General features: G+C 40.8%; 1 protein-coding gene across 2 annotated transcripts in view; it reads right to left on the bottom strand.

Annotated features, from left to right (window-relative positions):
- LOC137342134 (sarcoplasmic/endoplasmic reticulum calcium ATPase 2) overlaps nt 1-22,718 on the bottom strand; it is a 74,427-nt gene that overhangs the window by 33,918 nt on the left and 17,791 nt on the right. For both annotated transcript variants that reach the window (XM_068005825.1, XM_068005824.1), the window contains exon 5: nt 22,469-22,607. In XM_068005825.1, coding sequence (XP_067861926.1) covers nt 22,469-22,607 — 139 coding nt within the window. The remainder of the gene's footprint in view (nt 1-22,468; nt 22,608-22,718) is intronic.

Here is a 22,718-nt window from a genome sequence, read left to right as displayed (position 1 = left end):
ATGCTGCATTGTTGGAAGCACCATTCTTCAGGGAAGATGTTAAACCAAAGCTCCATTTTCCTGTTGTGTAGGTTCAGGTCGATGTTAAAGATGCCATGGCAATATTCAAAGGAAAATGTCCCAGTACCTTGACCAATATTCCTCCCTCAACCAGCATCAGCTAAACAAATGGGATAACTGGCCGTTCATCCCACTGTTGTTTGTGTAGTCTTAATATACACAAAACGACTGCCGTGTTTGCCTACATAATTGTCCCAGTAGGAGTCTACATCTCTCACCAACACATACGGGATTAAAATTCTACACTATGTAACCAACAGCAGGGAAAATCCTTATACAGTGCTTTACTTTACTATGCATCACTGCAACACAAATGACACAGCACTATTGCTGCCAGAGACGCAATACACACCAAAAGATGGACTCTATGGGCACCTCCGGAGGCAGTGAAGTCCCTGACAGCAAGTAAATAGGCTTGGAGACAACTGCCCTGATATTTACAGGGAGGCGGGGAGGGAGCGGAGGAATGCGGGAGAAACCTGGCATTGCCGGGGGTGCGGAGGTTCTGTTGAATTTAACGGTAGGACCTCAAGTTATTCCTTCCATTTCCCGCCCGGTAGCCGGCTAAACTGATAAGACTGGCCGGCTGCTGGGAGAGAAAACCAGCGGCAGAAGGCTGCAGCCAGGGACCCGGTGGGGACGGTTCCCAGCAATCGGGAGGGGATCGCGGGCTGCAGACCAGAGCTAAGGGTTGGGGTGAGGCCGCCAATTGTGGCAGGGGCTAGAGAGAGGCCCTGATCGGCAGAAGGCCCGGGGGGGGGGGGAACACTCCTGCACCTCCTGGCCCACGAGGCGTGCTCTAAAAAGCATTTACCTTCTGGAGCCGGCAGCTCAAATTTCTCTGCCAGGTTTCCTGAGCCTTGGGAAGCCCGCTGGCAGCAGTTTAAATTTAAATCAGGCTCCCAACTGCACTGAGAGCGACTGATATTTAAATATGTTAATGAAGTGCCTACCTCTCCAAGACTGAGCACTCGGAAGGCATGCTACCCCCCACCGTGGCGGCAGTCTCGTACGCGTCGGGTTGGGTTGAGGTCACGTTGCTCGTTTAAGCATTTAACCCACCCCCGACCTCCTCCCACCTGTTGTGGGGGCCGGGGGAGGGGTTTAATATCGAGGCCAATGTGTTTTCTTGTTACCAGTGGGCTGAGCAGATCAGTGCATCTGCACAGGATAGGGAAGCAGTTTTATGTTTTGTTGACCTCTACATCCCTGCCCCAGTTATTAGGGAAGGTGCTGTTGCCAGAAGCAGCTGTAAATTGCACACATTTTAGTTGTTCTGGCTGCTGTGAAATCTTCTCCACCATTTTAACGATGTGGTAGCTACATCACTGGGCTTCTGAGATACTGCTCCAGAACCACTTCTTAAAGTGAAAATTTCCATACAGCCCATGCTTTACACTGGTAAAACTGTGCTGCTACTGTACATTGGCTGTATCCCCTCCTTCTGAAATCACTCGCATCAATAACCCAGAGAGAAATTTGAACCACCTAAACTGTGGGGAAAAAAATTCTATAAAATTGAATCTTAATGATTTTTGCATAAACACACTTTGGTTTTGCAACAGTGGAAGATAGACGTTGATACCTGCACTGGACATATGCCTGTAGGTGGCTAACAGGTGGGAATTTGGTCAACTGGAATTCAGTCAACTGGAATTCATCCACCTAAAAATACATTACTTTTTGCAGCTGCCAAAGAAAGTGGCCAGAATGAGATCCAACAAAAAGCATTTTCTGCTTCCTCACCCAATACAAAATTCCATCAATAGTTCGCATGCCTGTTCGCTCAAGGTCACACGGACATGGGTGGTATGCAAAGTTGATAAATTCACCCTTTTCTCTCAATGAATTGATGTACATTTGATATATTACTAAGAACAAAAATATCCTGGTTGGCCCTGCCAGAAGGGGGTGGGGCTTTAATTATGCGCTCTTTTACTTTTGCACCAAGTTTTGGTAAGAACGATGGAAAACCACCTGCTCTGTGTTGTTCTCACATTTATGCTGACTTCTGTCTTTGCTCCCCACTAGGCCGTGGGGGAAAACGAGGGGGTGGGGGGGGGGGTCAGAGGCAAATTCAGAGAGCATGTACCCCTTCTTCTGCAAAGAAAACTGAGTTTCCTTCTCAACAACTGCTTCACGGTGTGCTGCGATGCAGAGGTGCAGGCCTGTATGAGAGGTTTTTCCCCATTAAAAGATTTACAATAAAGGGGTCAACGAAGAAATTCAGAGTCTGCACAATGCATCTTGCATGACTGCACTGTGATGTAATTTTACAGCTTAACATAAGAATGCTGACGTGATGGGTTTAATGAGGGCAGTGTGGGAAGCAGCAATACCAGTGGCAAAAACTAGTTCTTTGTTACCATCAGTTATGAGTAGATGTGAGTTTATATTCTACAGTGCCATCAACTGCTCAACACCCATGTGTCCAGCAATAATTATATTTACGGTACTGAATGCACTCATCTACCATTAGTGAATGTAAATCTAATCATATGAAGTGACCCATGAAAAGATACAGGTCCCATAATGTTAGCTACAATTCAACTATGTTAAGCAATCAACAAATGTTGATTTATCTTGACCTATAATCCTTCAATTCATAATACTCATAACTGAAGCACATTATACCAGACCAAATTAGAATCTCACCAAATTAACCCTATGGTTGCACATTTTAAAATCAGCACAAAACTAGTGTTGGCATACTGGAGGAAGACATTCAGTTTTGCAGGTCTAGTCTGTGCGTCTGGTATCAAGACAACAGAACATAATAGTATGATGCAACTATGTGCTGCTATTGGACTAGTGTCCAAGGAAAGTTCATCAAATCACCTCATTAAAAATTAAAATAAAAAAGGGGTCCGTCTCAAAATCTGCCTCCCATCTCCTTCTCAGAAGTACATGGGCACTTCTCACTTTGAGGCACAATTAAACACACTTTGTAAGTGGCTGAACCACCATTCAGCTTTTCCCCGCCTCCACCCCGCGACACCCCGCCTCCACCCTGCACTAAATGATGGAGCAGAAATCCTGGATTGCAAAAATTAGCAAGTATTTCCATCTAAGTATTTCATAAAAACATCACTTGTAAAATGCAGAAAAGAGCCTTTCTCCTTCCTCATCTTCCCCACCCCACCCCCCCCCCACCCTCCATACACATTCTTTGTTAAATAGTACATCACTAACTGTGCAATTTTAATTGTGTCAAATAAAGAACAGATAATATTACTGAAGAGATTAAACTTTTAAACTGCATCAGGGAGAGACTTCAGTGAACATACTAATGTCACACTAGGAGATTAGCACCATCAGCTGCTACATCTGCAATATGAAATGTCATTTGCATTATGTCATAACCAATACAAGCACGCACAGGCCACAAAGCAACTTCCATTACAGGCCGCTATTAAAATGCTGCAATCGGTGGATTTTTTGCAATAACTTTATTTATAAACATCTGATCAAAAGGGAAGCATCTACCAATCAGGGGTATCCTGCGAGGAATTTCCCCAATAAGGGCAGGTTCCTTATTAAACTACCAAATAAGCATTATTAGCATATTTCAGAGCAATTCCAGTCAAAATGTCAGCTATTTGATTTCTGAAGAGATTACAATGAATTAAAGAGCAACTACATGCAACATAATTCTAACCATATGCAGATAATGGCCCTTACTACAAAATACATTTAAATCTTCTCTCTTTGATGACAGTTACGGCATGAAAAGTAAGCTAAGCTTCTGTGCCCTTGAGCAGAGAACAAATAGCAATACCCAGACAATGAGCAAGGCCAAAAATGGGAAAACTATTTGAATATGCTCCCCTGATGTCGCGAGGAGCTTTAAATGCGGACATATGACAGCAGCTGGTTTCCAGCAATCACAATTCCACAGGAGCAATGGGATAATACCTTGCTGCATAGTTTTACAAGCCATGGTGACAATTGCTCCAAATGTATTTTCCAGCCTGCATCTTGCACACAAATAGGAGAGTTGACTGCAGGAAAAGTGAGATGGCTACCAACTTTTTTTTTTAAAGTTGAATATCTTCACCTCACTATACTTATGACACTGTAGATCAGACATTCTGCTGCCTTGTAATTTTTATTTGAATTACTGAGTGAGATGTAACCTCAGACTTGACTGAAGTCTCCCTCAGCTATTCAAACAAGTTTGGAGTAAAAGCTAGAGAGTGACTCAATTACAATGTTTTCTATTCGCAGAGGAGGGATGAAGCAGCTTTTCTGTAGGAAAAAAAAGCAAACAATTTAGCTTAGGGAGAGAAAAATGATACCAATCTTCATGAGAAAACATGCAATTCAACTATGAATAATGTTGACCTCCAGCCTTTGCACCTTGGTTCCTGAGCACAACTGGCAAGAACCTTGGGGAGAGGAGCCAGCAATGTACCATTGGTACTTTAAAGAAGAGAAAGCAAAACAACAATGCATTTCAAATTCTCTTACCACAGATTGGCTTATCTGGTCTACAGAAAATGAGAGGACGTTTCACATTCATGAGTTTCTAAGATGGAGACTACACTTTTTGATGGATAGTAAGATCACACCTACCCAAAATGACTGCACCAGTTCAAAACGTGTACAGGCAAAGACCAAATTACTTTCATTTAACCGACTTAAGTCATGGCCTGTCCCTTCAAACCATGTTTAAAAGCAGCTCCCAGATGGAACAGATCTCTAAACCCAACATCTACAATACATCTAGAATAATTTTAACATTTCTATTTAATTCCTGAGTTTAACACACTGTCTGTAGTGTAAACAAAAGAAAATTAATTGGAATTCTGTTATAATCAGTTCCCTTACATATAGAAATAAATATCAGATTGCAGATGCTACAGTGAACTCAAACTTAATTCCTTATTACTACAATTAATTTCTATAGTGGAGTGGAAAAAGATATGCAAATATGTTACAAAATTTACACTCCATTTGCTGCAAAATCAGTTTGAAATTTTAAAAAAAATAAACATCTAAAACAAAGTTTTGGAATGAATGTAGGCTTCATATCTTGGATCAAGTTGGAATTTCGAAAGGAAATTAGACTATACTATGGACTATTCAAATTGAGCCCACGCAATACTTGAAAGGAGTTTCTTTACAGGAATTCCTTAAGCACAGACAAAAATATTTGCAGTTACAAGCATATGACAGTCTGGATATCCAAGAACTGTACCAATGGGACTATGCACCTGAAAAAAAACACCAACATATGTCCTACAGTTGAGGCAGGACCGTTTCGATGAGACTGAATCGCCTTTCATAAAAGGCTGCAAACATACTTGTAATAAGACTTCCATAAGTGGAAATGGTTGTTCACCATAACAAAATTAGAACAGCAGCTGGTTCTGACTGGACCAGACCAATATCATCTGATGCTCCATACCAATTCAGTCTTATTCCCACACCAGCATTTCCTTTTCAGTGGAATTCACTACTCACCATGACATTCCATATAAATAAATCAAGATAAATGATATTTTTATACTGCAAATCCCACATTCAAAGCTGGTTTTGGAACTCAACATCTATGATAAATTAAGTATGAATGTCTCCTACTCAAGACTGAGTGTACTCCAGCAGAGTGCCAAGGGAGTCCTACATTGTCAGAGGTGCCGTCTCTCGTGCGGGACTTTAAACAGGAAGTGTTGTTGGATGTTAAAGATTCCATGACACTATTCAAAAGGAGGGGATTTTGGTCAATGTCCTAACCAACATTACTTGCTTAGCCAAGAAAAAAAAGTTAACTAGTCACTCATGTCTTGGTTGTTTACAGAATATTGCTTGTGCAGAATGGCTGCTACATTTGCCTGCATAACAGACAAATGTTTGCTGCGCTACCAAAGTAATTCTTAGTCTGAAGCACTTGGAGACCTTTCAGCAAATATAAGGAAGACAGGCTGTGTAGTGGGTTAGAAGGTGGCCTTTCATCTCTGGATTCTAGTTCAAATGCAGCCCAGGCTGATGCAATGAAACTCCCTTTTCTGTTAGTGGTAAGGATCCATATGAAATAAGTTTGCGCAGTCTTGTATGAGGTCCCAGTGAGCGCGGCCCCACAGCAAAATAAAAAGATAAATTAAGTGGCACTCGTGTACAGAAAGGCTACAGAATGATGAGTGCAAAAGTGGAAAAGAAAACTCTCACTGCCATGAAGGAGGCCTCAAGCAACAATGTCTCCTCCCCCAGTATAATGTCGTTAAATTACTAATTAGCAGTTAAATATTTAATAACTTAATTCAATGCAAAATTAACTATAGGATTTAGTAAACTTATTGAAAAAGAACTTGCATTTATGTAGCACCTTTCACAACCTCAGGGCGTCCCAAAGTGCTTCACAGCCAATGAAGTACTTTTGAAGTGTAGTTACTGTTGTAATGTAGGGAAATGCAGCAGCCAATTTGCACACAGCAAAGTCCAACAAACAGCAATGAGAAAAATGACCAGATAATTTTTTTTTTAAAAAAGAGATGTTGTTTGAGGAATAAATATTGGTCAGGACTCTCCTGCTCTTGTTCGAATAGTGCCATGGAATCTTTTACGCCCACCGAAGGCAGACAGGACCTATGTCTCAACTGAAAGATGGCACCTCAGGCAGTGCAGCACCGAAGTGTCAACCTAGATTACGTGTTAAAGTACCCGGAGTGGGACTTGAACCCATGACTCAGAAGGTGAGAGTACCACCACTAAATTAAAGCTGACACCAATAAAGTTATTAAAATGTAGTGGATGTATATAGCAAGTGTCAGAAAACGCTAGTGAAAAAGAACCATAGATGATTTTGTTGCCACAGTAAAGTTCCAACTGCCAAATGATGCAAAAAACCCAAAAATTTAGTGCGAGAAGAAACAACAAGCCAGCCTATTTAGATTTTCAGTTGACGTTAATCTAAGCCCAAACGTTGAAAATTCTCATTCAGTGATACGGGTCTCAAAGTCAAAAAAGGTACAATTGAAAATCTGGATCAGCTCCAACTTTTCTATTAGTTCAGAGTTGAATTTCTTGTAGAACAAAGATATCTGACATTATGCACACACTTCAAACTTGACCCCATCATCCTTGCCAAATTTCTGGATAGGTTTGCTTGTCTGGGCAGTTCACGCACTGCAAACTGTTAAAATCTTTTCAATGTGTTCTGAAAATATGTTATTTTAGGATTTCAGCTACTGGGCTGGCTCTTTCTAAATGACACTGAGATTTGTGTGTACCCTGCTGAGAAGCACCAGTTTCAGCATATATATGTTCCTGCTACACTGTGTGGATGAGATCGTACTCTACAACAGAACTGCAAATTTTCAAACTAGTTCCAATACAATTGTAAATAACAAATACACACGCTCTTCAACATTCATAGGCCATCTCACTTCACCAAATCTTTTGGATGCAAAATTATGTAAATCAAACAGCAACTGAGCAAAAAAAAAGCTATAAAGACCCATTTTGGTTGAAGTAAATCCCCAACTTATCAGCTAATTGAAAAAATAGCAAGTGTTGAAAAAAGCTTCATATTGAGCAAGTCAAAAACTCATTACCTAAAAAATTACATTACTCTTGTCCATACAAAAAAGAAGTTATCTGGATAAAGGTTACATGCAACACATCACCGATTCAAGGCAGGTCATCACCAGAACACTGCATTATCAAGGAAGCAATGCAAAATTAGACAATTTAGCTCAGGATTTTAAACTTCCTAGGCACTACAATTTAATAAAAAATCCCTTTTTGAAAAGGTTTGCTGTTAGCAATTTAAGTTGGATGATTCCACTCAATTGCTGTCATCTCAAAGTGTTCATATATAAAAACTTTTACAGGGAGGAAAAAAAATCAAAGTTTTATTACTCATTTTGTAATGTATTACAGAACAGACCATAGGAATTCACCAATGGCAATAAAGTCCAAAGGATGCTCAAACACTGAAAAGGTTCGCCATGGATGAAAAGTAGTGGCCTATGCACAAAGGGCCAATTTTCTCTAAAAGCAAGCCTATGCATACCATGCTACAAGACAAAATAAGATAATTCTTGCACTATGATGTCCTTTTGCCCTCCACTCATATCTATTTGGTCTCTTAAAAGAACATAAGAAATAGGAGCAGGAGTAGACCGTACAGCCCCTCGAGTCTGCTCCGACATTTAGCAAGATCATGGCTGATCATCTACCTCAACTCCATTTTCCTCCCCGATCCCCATTTCCCTTGATTCCTTTAGTGTCCAAATATCCATCAATCTTAGTCTTGATATACTCAATGACTAAGCATCCACAGCCCTCTGGGCTAGAGAATTACAAAGATTCACAACCCTCTAAGTGAAGAAATTTTTCATCACCTCTGTTCTAAATGGCCGACCCCTTATCTTGAGACTATGGCCCCTGGTTCTAGACTCTTCAGCCAGAGGAAACAGCATCTACCCTGTCAAGCCCTCGAAGAAATTTATACATTTCAATGAGATCATCTCATTCTTCTGAACTCCAGAGAATATAGGCCTATTCTACTCAATCTCTCCTCATAGAACAACCCTCTCATCCCAGGAATCAATCTAGTGAACCTTCATTGCACCCTTCCTTAGGTAAGGAGACCAAAACTGTACACAGTACTCCAGGTGTGGTCTCACCAGAGCCCTTTATGAAATTGCAGCAAGACCTCCTTACTCTTATACTCCAACCTCCTTGCAATAAAGGCTAACATACCATTTGCCTTCCTAATTGTTTGCTGTACCTGCATGCTAACTTTCTGTGATTCATGTAAAAGGACACCCAAATCCCTTTGACTGCCAACATTTCTTAGTCTCTTACCTTTTTAAAAAAAAGGTATTTTGCTTTTCCATTCTTCCTACCAAAGTGGGTAACTTCACATTTCCCCAAATTATACTCCATTTGCCACCTTCTCACTCACTCACATAACCGGTCTATATCCTTTTGCAGCCTCCTCAGCTTATTTATTGCTGTATTTTGATCCACAATCATCTGGGGCACTGGATCTTTGTGACTGAAACATCAGTACCAACTACGCTCCCTTTAAGATCAGCCCAGACGTGCACTGCTGGACAAAAACTCACAACCCTTCAGTTTCAAGCCCAACTTTCTGCTTGAAATAGTGGGCTGCCACTGCAAAGCCCATTTATCATCTGAACATGACTCATTTTAAACTTCTAAAAGGTTAGATGAGATCCTCAAAACATGACAAATGCAAGTTACATACAAAAGACCAAAAGAATAGAGGCAATCTGCTTCCAGGCTATGATCAATCTCACTTTTGATCCAGCTAGGAAAGGGGTGGGAATCCCATAGCTCTTCACTTTTGTTGCCAGCGTCACCTGTTGCTGACCAAGGAGTCGCTGTGGAGCAGCAGTTGAGAGTTTTGGGGTGGGGGTTGGAAGGAGAAAGATAGAAATGGCAAATGGCAGCAAGGAGCATCGAGAAGGGAAGAGCAAAGAGCAGTGGGGAGTGCAGTCCAGTGGCGAGCAAACTAACAAGTCAAACACATCCCCAAAAAATGGCAAAAACTGTGCAGCAAAAGGAAATTTGATAATTTGAATATAATTGAAGTGCACAATTGAACCGAGGGGAAGAGCGAAGATTGAAAACAAAGACAGTGTTTGCCTAGCTGGAGGCTGTGCCACACAAATGTTGCAAATGAAAGCTTTTTAAAAACATGAATTTTTCTGCTGGCCTGGACACCCATAAGTAGGACCTGCATCCTACAAGGCCATACAAATGGAGAGGTGGGAGGACATCTCCTGGAGCTGTTTCGTTGTAAATTTGGTGGTCCGCAACTTCAAATTGCTTGAGGGCTGTCCCAGAGCCACACAAGTCTCAAACATTGATGGGGTGCCATGGAATACAGATGTGCAGTTCTTACGCTATCAATGACACCGCTTCTGAACACAAGTGATGAGACTTTATAGATATGGTGGCAGTGACTGCCAGATACAATCTTTTTCTGGCTCTTCAGCGTTGAATGGTTGACCAACTATGAGGTGTTCAGACACACATTTTCCTCATTGGGCTTACTGCCCCTTAAAAAAAAAAATTAGGAACTGAAACCATGAACTTGCAAACTACTACTCTGTGGTAAATTGTGACACACTGCACTACCCTAATGTCCACATTGTGATTATGGTTCTAATTAAACTCCTTTATAATAAACCAACCCACAGAAGTTGCTTAAGGATTTTGAGTTGAAAATGTGCCTTGGGGGGGGGGGGGGGGGGGGGGGGCTAATTTTTTTTAAAAGGCACATCGATCAATTTGAAGAAAACTCAGGAAGATGGAGAATTGGAAAAGTACATTCCTCATCAATCTAAGAATGTGTACTGTTAATTTAAAATAAAATGTTATATTCCAATCTTTTTGGTGGTTATAAATTGTAGCCAACAATGAAAAAGCTTCTATGTTTGAATAAATATTCAAATGATCTGCTATCACCAGATCATCTTCGGCTTTGAATACTGTGTAAGAAAATGTAGTCTCCGACATCACTGTTGCAGTATTTTTGTATTTTAGTACCCTGACATTTTGTTTAGCACTCACTGTGCTACAAATAAATCGCTGCTGAGGCATCGGTTCCATTTGAGAGTATAGGTCAGGTATTCTATGAATCCCAACAATGGGAATCCAAATCTACTTCTTTCATCAAGGCAGAGTTTAATCTATCTAATTGAGCATACAAATGCTGAAAGCAACTATTCTGTTATTCAGATTTACTTTGAGAGAGATTTCTAAACCCACCATGTCAAAAATACTTTCAACACCACCCCCTTTAATACAATCCCCTTGCAGTTATTTGATCAATTTTTCTCAGATTTGATCTTAATTTCACAATTGTTGCATTATCTACATTGACGCAACAATAAATTGCTGCTATTTTTGTACTGCTTTTCTGTCAATTACCAAGATAGTGCATAGTTCTCAATTACTTGTAGAGACATACAGAGGAAGCCAACTAGCCAAATGCTTCCGGCAGTGTCTCTGGTGACAAAGATATTCACCAGGACACACAAATGTCATTGGATGGCTGCCTGGAATCCCAAACCCAAAGATGCACCCTGTTGCTAGGTACTATGCCATTTCCCTACATGGACAAGCTGTCTACAGTCACTAAGACAAGGGATGTCACACCACACTAACACCTGCTTAAATACTGAAGTAACAAAGTACTGCACATGTTCATTTTCACCACTAGGGTTTGACAATAGATCCACAATAGCACATGCTAATTCATTTATGCGTAGCATAGAAGAGTGGTGAAATGTTTGAAATCTTATTTAAAAATATTAAGCCACTGAAATAAGAATGTACATACATTTCTACACTGTTCTGTGCTGAGCGTGGAATGCATTATATGCCATTCTGTACTACTTCCATACATCGCTGGGAGCAACATTATTCAGGTATCAAACATATACAACTGTAGAATAGCATAAAACAATGAGCGTATCATGCCTAGCATTTGAAGTAAAAAAAAATTAAATTCCAATAAAACATCTGTAGGATACTTATTGAAGTTTTCAGAGAATATAACATAGCATTAAACAAAATCAAGGTTCAAGAAAAGAAAGAAGCGTTTTTTTTTAAATAGTGCCTTTCATGACCTCAGGACATCCCAAAGCACTTTACATCCAATGAAGTACTTTTGAAGTGTAGTCACTGTCGTAATGTAGGAAACGCAGCAGCGAATTTGCGCACAGCAAGGTCCCACAAATAGCAATGTGATAATGACCAGATAACCTTTTTTGGTGATGTTGGTTATGGGATATATATTGGCCAAGACACCGGGGAGAATTCCCTGCTCTTCAGCAAAATAGTGCCATGGGATCTTGCATGTCCACGAGAAGGCAGATGGGGCCTCAGTTTAACATCTCATCTGAAAGATGGCACCTCCAACAGTGCAGCACTGGAGTGTCAGCCCAGATTTTGTGCTCAAGTCTCTGGAATGGAACTTGAAATCACAACCTTCTAGCGCAGAGGAGAGAGTGCTACCAACTGAGCCACAACTGACACCTTATGTTATACTCCACAAATTTCCCATTACTCACTGGATATTTCATATTTCAGTGGAATAAATAGCAGCTGAATTAAAATGATTCAAAAGAATTGGTTATTTCATTCGATATCTTAGTTCAAGAAATGAGCATCTTTACATAAAATGAACTAATGTGCCATATATTTTGTTAGAAAATTAAACTCACCCTGGTCAGGTAATGTCTTTCAAGAATTTTAGCTTTTAAAAAAAAAATGCCATTCACTGGTTCAGTTATTGATGGATACTGAAGTCTGTTGCATCTGTACTGCACAGTGCCTAGGAAATGGAGTAAGATTATTGGTGATGGTGGGGCCACCAATAAGGGAAGGGATGGATATTGCTCAGATGACTGAACAAAGTTTCATGGGGAAGAAGTATGGAGGATACAGCTAATAATGCAATACCTTTTAACATTATAACAACTTGCATTTATATAATGCCTTTAATGTAGTAAAACGTCCCTTGGAAAGTTTTACTATGTTCAAGGCACTATACAAATGTAGGTTGTTGTTCACAGGAGCATTAACAGACAAAATTTGACACTAAGCCACATAAGGAGATATTAGGACAGGTGACCAAAAGCTCGTCAAAGAGGTAGGTTTTAAGGAGCGTCTTGAGAGAGAGAGGAAGAGAGGCAGAGAGGTTTAGGGAGGGATTAGAGCACTTAGCACCTAGACACTGAAGGCATAGCCGCCAATAGTGGGTCAAAGGAAATCGAGGATGCTCAAGAGGCTGGAATTGGAGGAATGCAGAGTTCTTGGAAGGTTGTATGGCTGGAGATTACAGAGATAGGGAGGGCTAGGCCCCCCCCCGAGGGATTTGAACAACAATTTGGGATGTTACTGGACTGGGAGCCAAGGTAAGTCAGTGAGCACAGGGGCAATGAGAGAACAGGACTTGGTGAAGTCAGCATTTCATTATTTACTAGTGACCATGCAAAACTGTTTTGCTGATTAAACATTTTCTAATTACCAAATAGCTAATTTTGACCTGAGAAGGCACATATTTGCTTGGAGCTGATTTTACATGATACTTTGACATAAATTCAGAAAAAAAATATAAACCCTGAAAAAAAAATTGAAATGACATTGTATGCAAATACTATATAAAAGTCATCTAAAACTAGCACATGAAAAGCAGTAATGACTTGGAACTTAAGTTTATTAAAAGCTACCAATTTTCCTAAAAGCAGAGGGAATTGGGATCCTCAGATGGCAATGTACTTAAATCCCAACCACGTCAATTGAATCAATTCTCACGGACTTGAAGACGCAGAGTCCCATGATAGGCAGAAATGGAATGGAGAGAAATCTGGTATGTTTATCATTCCCCACTTCAATTGCGAATCTCCTGAAACAATCATGGTACCAGCTGTGCTAATGTTTGATACCCAGATCATTCAATCTTTCTGACTGAAGGCAAGATTTCATACAGTCATTGGGGTGGGGAAAAAAAAAAGGAAATTGAAGTTTTATTTGACCATGGAGATAAAATAAAATGGATCACCCCAAATTGAAAATGCACCTGTACCGTTAAAATTAGCTATAAACAGTCAGAATGATTGACATGGTTTAAATCTTAAAGATTACTTTCTCCACTTGTGGGCTACTCTTGCCTTTTCTAACCACAAGAAAAAAATGGTGCAACAACTTGGATGTAATTTTGGTACAAAAGTCCAATTCTCACGTTAAATTAGTTGAGAGATTAGTGTGGAACATATTGTCACTTGAACAAGGAGGAAGAGATCTTTGCTAGCAAGTTGGTCAGTGTTGGTTGCTTTTCCTATACATCCTCCACAGATATTTTGTCTGGCAACCACTCAGATCGGTCTTCAGTCTCACAAATGGATCTTGAGGAAATCCAACTGATATATGAAATGAAGTACGGTTGATGGTTCTATGTTGCCATCTGGTGCATCAAGCCCTGCATGGCAAGATGAAAGCAGTAGTCTTCTGCATGACAAATTCATGATGAATGACAAATAGCAGGAAGGGGTGAGGGCACATGGAAGACTGCAGACTTTGGCTGAGGCAATTAAGTTAGATGTCCTGGCATGGAAATGGTTGTGATTTTTTTTTTTTTAAATCACTCCAGTGGGCTTCAGAGAAACTGTGGATGAGAAAGATGCTTTGTTTTGGTCTATGAACCAAGTTGAATGCCTTTCTGGCAGCAAGAGACACAGGGGGTGGGGTGAACTTCATCTCAGGTGGTAAAGCAAAACAGACAATAGCGAATGGGCAGCGTGTTTTACACTCTGTCTGATTTTCTTTTCTACTGGGGGGCGGGGGGAAGCAAAGAGAGAACACATTGGACCAAAGGGACTCAGAACAAAGAATAATGGGACAAGCCAATGCAGAGGTGTGGGGGAATAACACATTCAAGAACCTTGAAGGGAAAAGGAGGTTAAGGAAGGGGTGGTAGTTAGAAAGAACAGACGGATCAAGCATGAGCTTTTTTGGATAGCAAAGTGATCACTGCAGTTTAAGGGCAGGGTACGGTGCCTGAGAAAGGATGCTATTGTTGATTTAAGTAAGCATTGGACCAAGGAAAGGCAGTTGTGAGATCAGAAGTTCGTTCAGCGAAGGGTGAGGGCAGGAGTGTGAAACATGGGATGAGGATGAGACTACTGCAAACAGAGATACTGATGCACCATGCTTCAGGGGCTGTCACAGAAACCATTTAGATAAAATCAGCTTTTAAAAAAAAATTGGTGAAAAGTTGTGATGAGCATCTTCACTGAAGTACATTCTCAGGAGTTTCCTGATGCATGGATCTTTGAGGGATGACCTATCGCAACATGTGGGAGGATGATAAACTCACGGTATTGGGCCAAAGCTCCAGGTGTTTGGCCAAAGTTCCCTAAGTGAGATCCAGGGGACCACATTCTTGAATGGGTTTAATTGGAAGCAGCTGCTTCAACCAGGATCTACTCTCATGGAGGTAGATAATCCCACTTTTGTGTTGGTCAGTTGCCCAGATACCTTACGTCACATGCTGGTACAAGGATCAGTCAACAGATCTTTTGAGCCCTTAAGACTGCTGGTAAATCTTTAAAAGATTATTCCTCTGAGCAATGGGATTCCCTGCCTGACTTGCAGCTAGACAAATATTTCAAGGATACTACATTGAAGACCATTTGAACTTGGGAGGTGAACCACTGTTGGGCAAAATGACCATATTGAGCTCTTCTACTGAACTAGGAATAAGCTTCCCAACTTTAGAAGTTGTATAATGTCAGGTAGTGAAAATAGTTAATTATGTCATTCAGGATGACAAACATCTTATAAGAAATTTTCTGAATCCTGCTGCTGGCAAACTTTAGAGGCCAAACACTTGTCAACCAGAAATGACTGATCAAACCTTGGTAGGGAAAAATCTCAAACTTTACAAAACTAACAAAAAAACACAAACATTTTCCCACATACAAAAACTTGAAAAAGACAAAAACAAGATCTCTTTCCCATGCTATATCTGCTGTTGAAGTCAGGAGAAAGGAATGGAAGACATGTCCCAAGACAAAGCAAGAGTATACATAGTTAAGTGGAGGAGGGAGATATATGCATGCATTGAAATTTAAATGGCAGTATCCATGGTGCCTCTCCCTACCAGAATATTCCACTTATGAAAGCTATTAATGGAAAAATGTTGTGTACATTATTCTTGTACAATTTTTAAATAAAGTAAATCCTTACAAAGCTATGAACTCAGCTTTGCAGTAAGGACACAAAAGCATTACATATGAGGAACCTAACATTTTTCAAATCCAGTAGACTGTGCCAACCAAATGCCAGGATAGGCCACCAGATAAATACTGCATCAATGGGCCCACACTGAGTTTTCTCTTCACACTGCCCAAGGCACAAACATAAATAAATACATGCACATTCTAAGAGTTTAGAATAGGCCATTATATAAGAGTTAAAAAGATAAGAGTGGATTTATTCCAAATTGAGATGTTGTAGTGATATCCTTATTATAGCAGAGACAATGTATTAAACTAGTAGAAAAGAAAACATTGGTTAAATCTGCAGGGATGTTTTTAGTTGATCAGTTCGGATCTGTTTATTGGTAGCAGTGCAGTTGCGAGAGCAATGTTTGTTTAGTGGGATTTTTTTTCTACCATGCATAACAGGGAAACAGCTGTTTGAGCTTAAACAAACACTCAGCAGATTCTACTATTACCATACAAGGAGCTTGAAAAGATTTGATGAAAATTGTACCTGATGTGCGTTCTCATGGTCTGCGGTCATAAGGCAAGTTGTCTGTGGCATAATGCCAAAGGAATCTGGACAGGCTAGGTCAATGGGCAGAGAGGTGGCAGATGGAGTTCAACACAGATAATTTTAAAGCCAGAAGATTGCACAGAAGTGGTAAGAATGTGCATTATATATTATAAGGCAACATGCTTAAGGCACAGAGCAGGATAAAAGACCTGGGTTGTTAGTGGGTAGATCACTGAAAGCATCAGTTCAGTGGTCATGGGTGATGAATAAAACAAAATAAAATGTTGGGATATATAACTAAGGATGTGTGGCTTGCAAGTCTAAAGAGTCTTCATTGAAGCTGTATCTGAACTTGGGTGAGGTTGCATCTAGAGTACAGTGTTCAATTTTGATCTCTGCATTGCAGGATAGATTATAGAATTATTGGAGGAGTTCAGAGGAGGTAGATTAATTCATTTAGAGGGCTGGGTTATGAGTAAAAAATGGTCTACCATGGGATTTCACTCGTTGAAGAGAAGGGACTTGATGGAAGACTAAGAAATTGGATCCAAGAAAGTTCAGTCAGGCGCAAGATTCGAGGACTTGAGGACAATTTACAGTTAAGGGTGTCAAAAGAAATGAAGAAATTTAGGCAACTTTTTTTTTAGTAACAGGAGTGATAGAACTGTGGAACAGATGACCATTGGAGATGGTGGACAAAGAGCCACAGCAGGTTTTTGAAAAGAACTGGATTCATTGCTATTAGGAAGGGGGATAACAGGTCCAGAATCAAGGCAAGGAAACAGATGAGAGATTTGGAAGGGTAAGCTAGATGGACCAGTGATCCAATCACTCGTGCCCTCTACCCTATCACAGACCTTCCCTTTTGTTCTTTCCTCCCCTTTCCCCTGGCTCTGTACTTGCTTAAAAACTTTAACTCTGAACATCTTCCAGCTCTGACGAAAAGTGTTTGACCTGAAACATTAACTCTGTTTCTTTCTCCACAGATGCTGCCTGACTTGCTGAGCTTCTACAGCATTTTCTGTTTTATTTCAATTTCCAGCATCTGCAGTATTTTGCTTTTGGTCTTGCCAAACCCAAACATTACTATCTTATATATCTTCTGTAATTATGCACTAGAATAAACAGCAAGTATGTTAGACTGGAGTGCTCGTTTATCTTTTTTGCTGTACTTGTACTGACATTGTGTAGGTAGAAATTTTAACCAAATTGATCACTTGAGGAACACTGCAAGAAAAACAAACCAAAATGGAACATGACTGATTTAAAATTGACTTACTTGCTTATTCACAAAGCTTTTAACTTCCACACAGTGCCTCAAAACAGAAGCTGGTTATTAAATTATAAGCCCATTTATCAGTCTTTATTCCATCCAATCCTATAAATCCATCAGGGGGTGGGGGGGAAGTGGAGGGAATGGAGCAGCTTCATTTTGGTTTCTGCACAGCCGAAAGAAAATTCACTGATTGCAGGGTGAAAAGGTCTGGATCTAGTTCATCAGGTGATATGCCAAGTTTCCACCAAGCATCCCTACAATTCACCTAGCCAATAAATGGACCAAACAAACCCAAACACAGTACAAATAGCCATGTCACAGGACCACTACTCAAAAGCTTCAAAACACTGAAGTGAAGCAAATATCTTAACCAGCAATACGATCACATCCGGGAAATTGTGCACTCTGGTTAAATGTGTCCCCAGTCAAGTCTAAAGGTAGCATTATGATGATAATTTCATGAAAAGTCAGATTCTTCAAGTAGAAAAAAAACAAAAGCAGTGCAGCTCACTAGCTAAAAGTACAACAGCACAAAGTAGTGAGAGGGAAGTTTGATACATAATTCACCCGAGTCTCCTATACTAGCTCTGCCACTGTGGGAAGCATCAAGCAGGAGGAAAATTCTCTCCTACAGGGAAGGAAAATCAGAATTTAATTGCTAGCTGAGGAGACGTGCAGCCTGGAATGACCAAAAGATGATAAATTAGGGGGACAAGATACTTTTAAAAAAAAAGGTTGAAGTACAGTAACTAACCTTGACCTACATTGGGAACCCTTAAAGATGAAGATTAATATCAATTCAACATTCTACAAGTATTTCACACAAAGACAAATATCTATACTTATAACCACTCTAATTATAATACTCCCATTTTAATGTTGCAGTTCTTTTGATTTTTGTTGTACTGTTGCATTCTACTCCTTCCAAAAGTCAAAGGATATGGGGAAAAGGCGGGAAAGTGGATTTGAGGTAAAAATCAGATCAGCCATGATCTCATTGAATGGCGGAGCAGGCTCGAGGGGCCAAATGGCCTACTCCTGCTCCTATCTCTTATGGTCTCCCCAAGTCCACCAATGACTTGAGATCGGTAAGGATTGTACATTACATTTCTTGAAAATAACTAGTGATTGTGTTCAGTCTTATATGGAGTGAGTTTTAAAGCAACTCAAATACAATGATCTAAGCAATTTAAATAAACAAACAAAGTCATTTCTCATTCTTGTTCTCCTGATCATCCTTCAAATCTTTCTGTAATAAGTTTGAATTATTCTTTCCCTTTTCTCCTCCCCACACTCCCTGACTATCATTTCATGTACACATTTCAGTTACTTAACTGCACATTATGCTCATCACATACAAGATAAAAGAACACACTGAATACCAATAACCTAATGTCCTCTAACCAAGCAAAGTACTGGTTCCAATGCAGCAAAGGATAAATGATGGCGGACACATGAAAACTGAATCCCTAGTGGAAAAAAATTTCCATTCAGCGCAATTAAATATTCTCAATCATCTGCACAGCTTCCCTTTTTCACGTTGGCTTATATTAAAAAAACAATTCAGCTTTTTGCAAGGTCCGTGGCAACCCGCCCCGTTCAGTAAAGGGTACAGACAAAAGGTTAGTTCCTCCTTGAAGCAGCTATTTAAAACCAAAATTATAGTGCCAAGACTGCAGTCCTGGATTCTGTCCCAAATTTTAAGCTTGCAACCAGGGATGTTCATTCTTAAAATAAACCAGCACTGATCAATTATTTTCTCTTAGCCCGTACCATTCAATTTCACTGTTATTTACCCTAGAAAGCAGCCACCACATTTTTTTTTCTAAGCAGTTTTGTCTGCCAGTTACACTTTACCTTCAAAATGAAAAAGAATATAACAGCAGCAAACTAATCAATGGGCTAAATGTCATTTAGCTGCGAAACTTTTCTGTAACCCACACTGGGCTTTTTTTCAGCCAATTTTGTCCCCATTGGACATCAAATTCAACTTTAAATATTTAGCCTGTGCTACAAGTCAATTTTTAAACCACATTTTGTTTCTAGCATTCCGATTCCCAACTAATGGTGCAGAGATCCCAGCAGAAATCACATTTGCATTTAAATTAGGAGCACAGGATCAGGAGTAGGCCATTCAGCCCCTCGAGCCTGCTCAGCCATACAATTAGATCATGGCTGATCTGCAGCTCAACTCTATTTACCCACCTTTGCTCCATATCCCTTGATATCCTGACCTAACAAAAATCTATTGATCTCTGTCTTAAATTTCAATTGGCCCAGCGTCCAAAGACTAAGGAGGTGGGAGTGGGGGGGGGGTGGTAGGGGGAGAGAAAGAGTTCCAGATTTCCACTACCTTCTGTGAAAAAGTGCTTTTTGATTTCACTCCTAAATGGCTTAGTTCTAATTTTAGATTATGCCCCCTCGTCCTGGATTCCCCCACCTGGTATCTATTGAATCCCTTTATTATTTTTAAAGATCACCCCTCAACCATGTAAACTCAAGGGAATACAAACCAAGTTTATGCAACCTGTCCTCATAATTTAACCCTTTAAGCCCCAGTATCATTCTGGTGAACTTGGCCTGTACCCCGCTCCAAGGCCAATATATCTTCCCTGATGATTGGTGCTTACAACTGAAGCCAGTACTCCAGATGGGGTCTGACCAAGACTCTACAACTGATGTGGAGATGCCGGTGATGGACTGGGGTGGACAAATGTACAACACCAGGTTATAGTCCAACAGCTTTATTTGAAACCACAAGCTTTCGGAGCTTTCCTCCTTCGTCTGGTGAGTGCAGGGTTCCATAAAGGCACAGCATATATAGTCAGAGAACAATGCCTGGTGATTACAGATAATCTTTCCAACTGCCCGTTATCATAGCAATCAAAGGAGTGGATGGTGTTCAGACAAAGGAACATTACATCCAAGACTACTGAATACACAAGCGGTCAGATCACAAAGACAGAGAGACAGAGACAGAGAATGACCAGTTGTATTAAAAACATAACTTTTTTTTCGCTGGTGGGATTACACGTAGCGTGACATGAACCCAAGATCCCGGTTGAGGCCGTCCTCATGGGTGCGGAACTTGGCTATCAATTTCTGCTCGATGATTTTGCGTTGTCATGTGTCTCGAAGGCCTATGATTCTAGAGGGATATGGGCCAAGCGCAGGCAATTGGGACTAGCTTAGTGGTATAAACTGGACGACATGGACATGTTGGGCCGAAGGGCCTGTTTCCATGTTGTAAACTTCTATGATTCTAAGGCTGAATGTCCTTGACTGCTGAAGTGTTCCCCGACTGGGAGGGAACCCTCCTGTCTAGCGATTGGGACACAACCAACAGAGTACCTTTCGTCGTCCAGTACTTCCCCGGAGCGGTGAAACTACGCCATGTTCTTCGCAGCCTTCAACACGTCATCGATGACAACGAACACCTCGCTACAGCCATCCCCACGCCTCCACTACTCGCCTTCAAACAGCCACCCAACCTCAAACAGACCATCGTTCGCAGCAAATTACCCAGCTTTCAGGAGAACAGCGTCCACGGCAACCTCTGCAAGACATGCCAGATCATCGACACAGATACCACCATCACACGAGAGGACACCACCCACCAGGGACATGGTTCATACTCCTGTGACTCGGCCAACGTTGTTTAACTCATACGTTGCAGGAAAGGATGCCCCGGAGCATGGTACATCGGCGAGACCACGCAGACACTGCGACAACGGATGAACGGACACCGCGCAACAATCGCCAGACAGGAGGGTTCCCTCCCAGTCAGGGAACACTTCAGCAGTCAAGGACATTCAGCCTCCGATCTTCGGGTAAGCGTTCTCCAAGGCGGCCTTCGAGACACACAACAACGCAAAATCGTCGAGCAGAAATTGATAGCCAAGTTCTGCATCCATGGGGACGGCCTCAACCGGGATCTGGGTTCATGTCACGCTACATGTAACCCCATCAGCGAAAAAAAGTTATCTGTTTTTAACACAACTGGTCATGGTCTCTCTCTGGTCTGACCGTTTGTGTATTCAGTAGTCTTGGATGTAATGTTCCCTTGTCTGAACACCATCCACTCCTTTGATTGCTGTGATTACCTCTCTGCCGAGGTGTGATAACGGGCAGTTGGAAAGATTATCTGTAATCACCAGGCATTGTTCTCTGACTATATATGCTGTGCCTTTATGGAACCCTGCACTCACCTGACGAAGGAGGAAAGGTCCAAAAGCTTGTGATTTCAAATAAAGCTGTTGGGGACTATAACCTGGTGTTGTACGACTCCTTACATCTGTACAACTGAAGCATCACTTCCTCACTTTTGTATTCCATTTGCCTTTTTGATCACTTTTAAGACCTGTGCACTAGCTTTTAGTGGTGTGTGTACATGGACATCCAAATCTCTGCTCCTCCACAACTCCTAGTCTCTCTCAAGTAAAATATTTTGATTCATTTCAGATCCAAAGTCCATCTAGCATAGTTTTGCCCTCTCACTTAGTCTATCCATGTCCCTTTGTAACTTCCTGCTTCCATCTACACAACTTACTGTGCCCCCTACCTTAAGAATTATGAAAACTGTTGCACAAAACCATACCTGCACATAGCAAGACTGAATACACCATTATGAAGCTACATTGAGTTAGACGTAAAACCGTGGACACAAATCAAGACTTTCTAGATATCTGACTACAGCAGGATTGATATCGATCGGTCTGTGTGCGCAAACACATGGCATGATCACATACAAGTGGCTCAGGGTACACGACTGGTTCTTATTTGGTATATAGAAAAAAAGTTTAAAATAAACCAGCATCAGCATTTCAAAAAGCTACCAGGTTATGCATCAATATACTGAATTTCACTTACCTGCCACTTCTACTATATCTCCAGGGACAATCTCTCTGGCCTTGATCCTCTGTACACTCTTTCTGTCTTGTCGATAAACCTTCCCCATTTCAGGCTCGTATTCTTTAAGGGCTTCAATAGCATTTTCTGCATTCCTTTCCTGAAATGGCAGGTAGGGGAAGAAATGTTGTTCACAATTTAGAAAATTGGTCAAAAGCAGATTTTCAGCCCATGCTGTGCCTATACTTCTAACACAGCTTTTCTCTGCAGA

Source organism: Heptranchias perlo, chromosome 25, assembly GCF_035084215.1.
Source record: "Heptranchias perlo isolate sHepPer1 chromosome 25, sHepPer1.hap1, whole genome shotgun sequence".
Classification (NCBI taxonomy): domain Eukaryota; kingdom Metazoa; phylum Chordata; class Chondrichthyes; order Hexanchiformes; family Hexanchidae; genus Heptranchias; species Heptranchias perlo.
The sequence above is the reverse complement of the archived record's forward strand: the minus strand, read 5'-3'. Positions and strand labels throughout refer to the sequence as shown.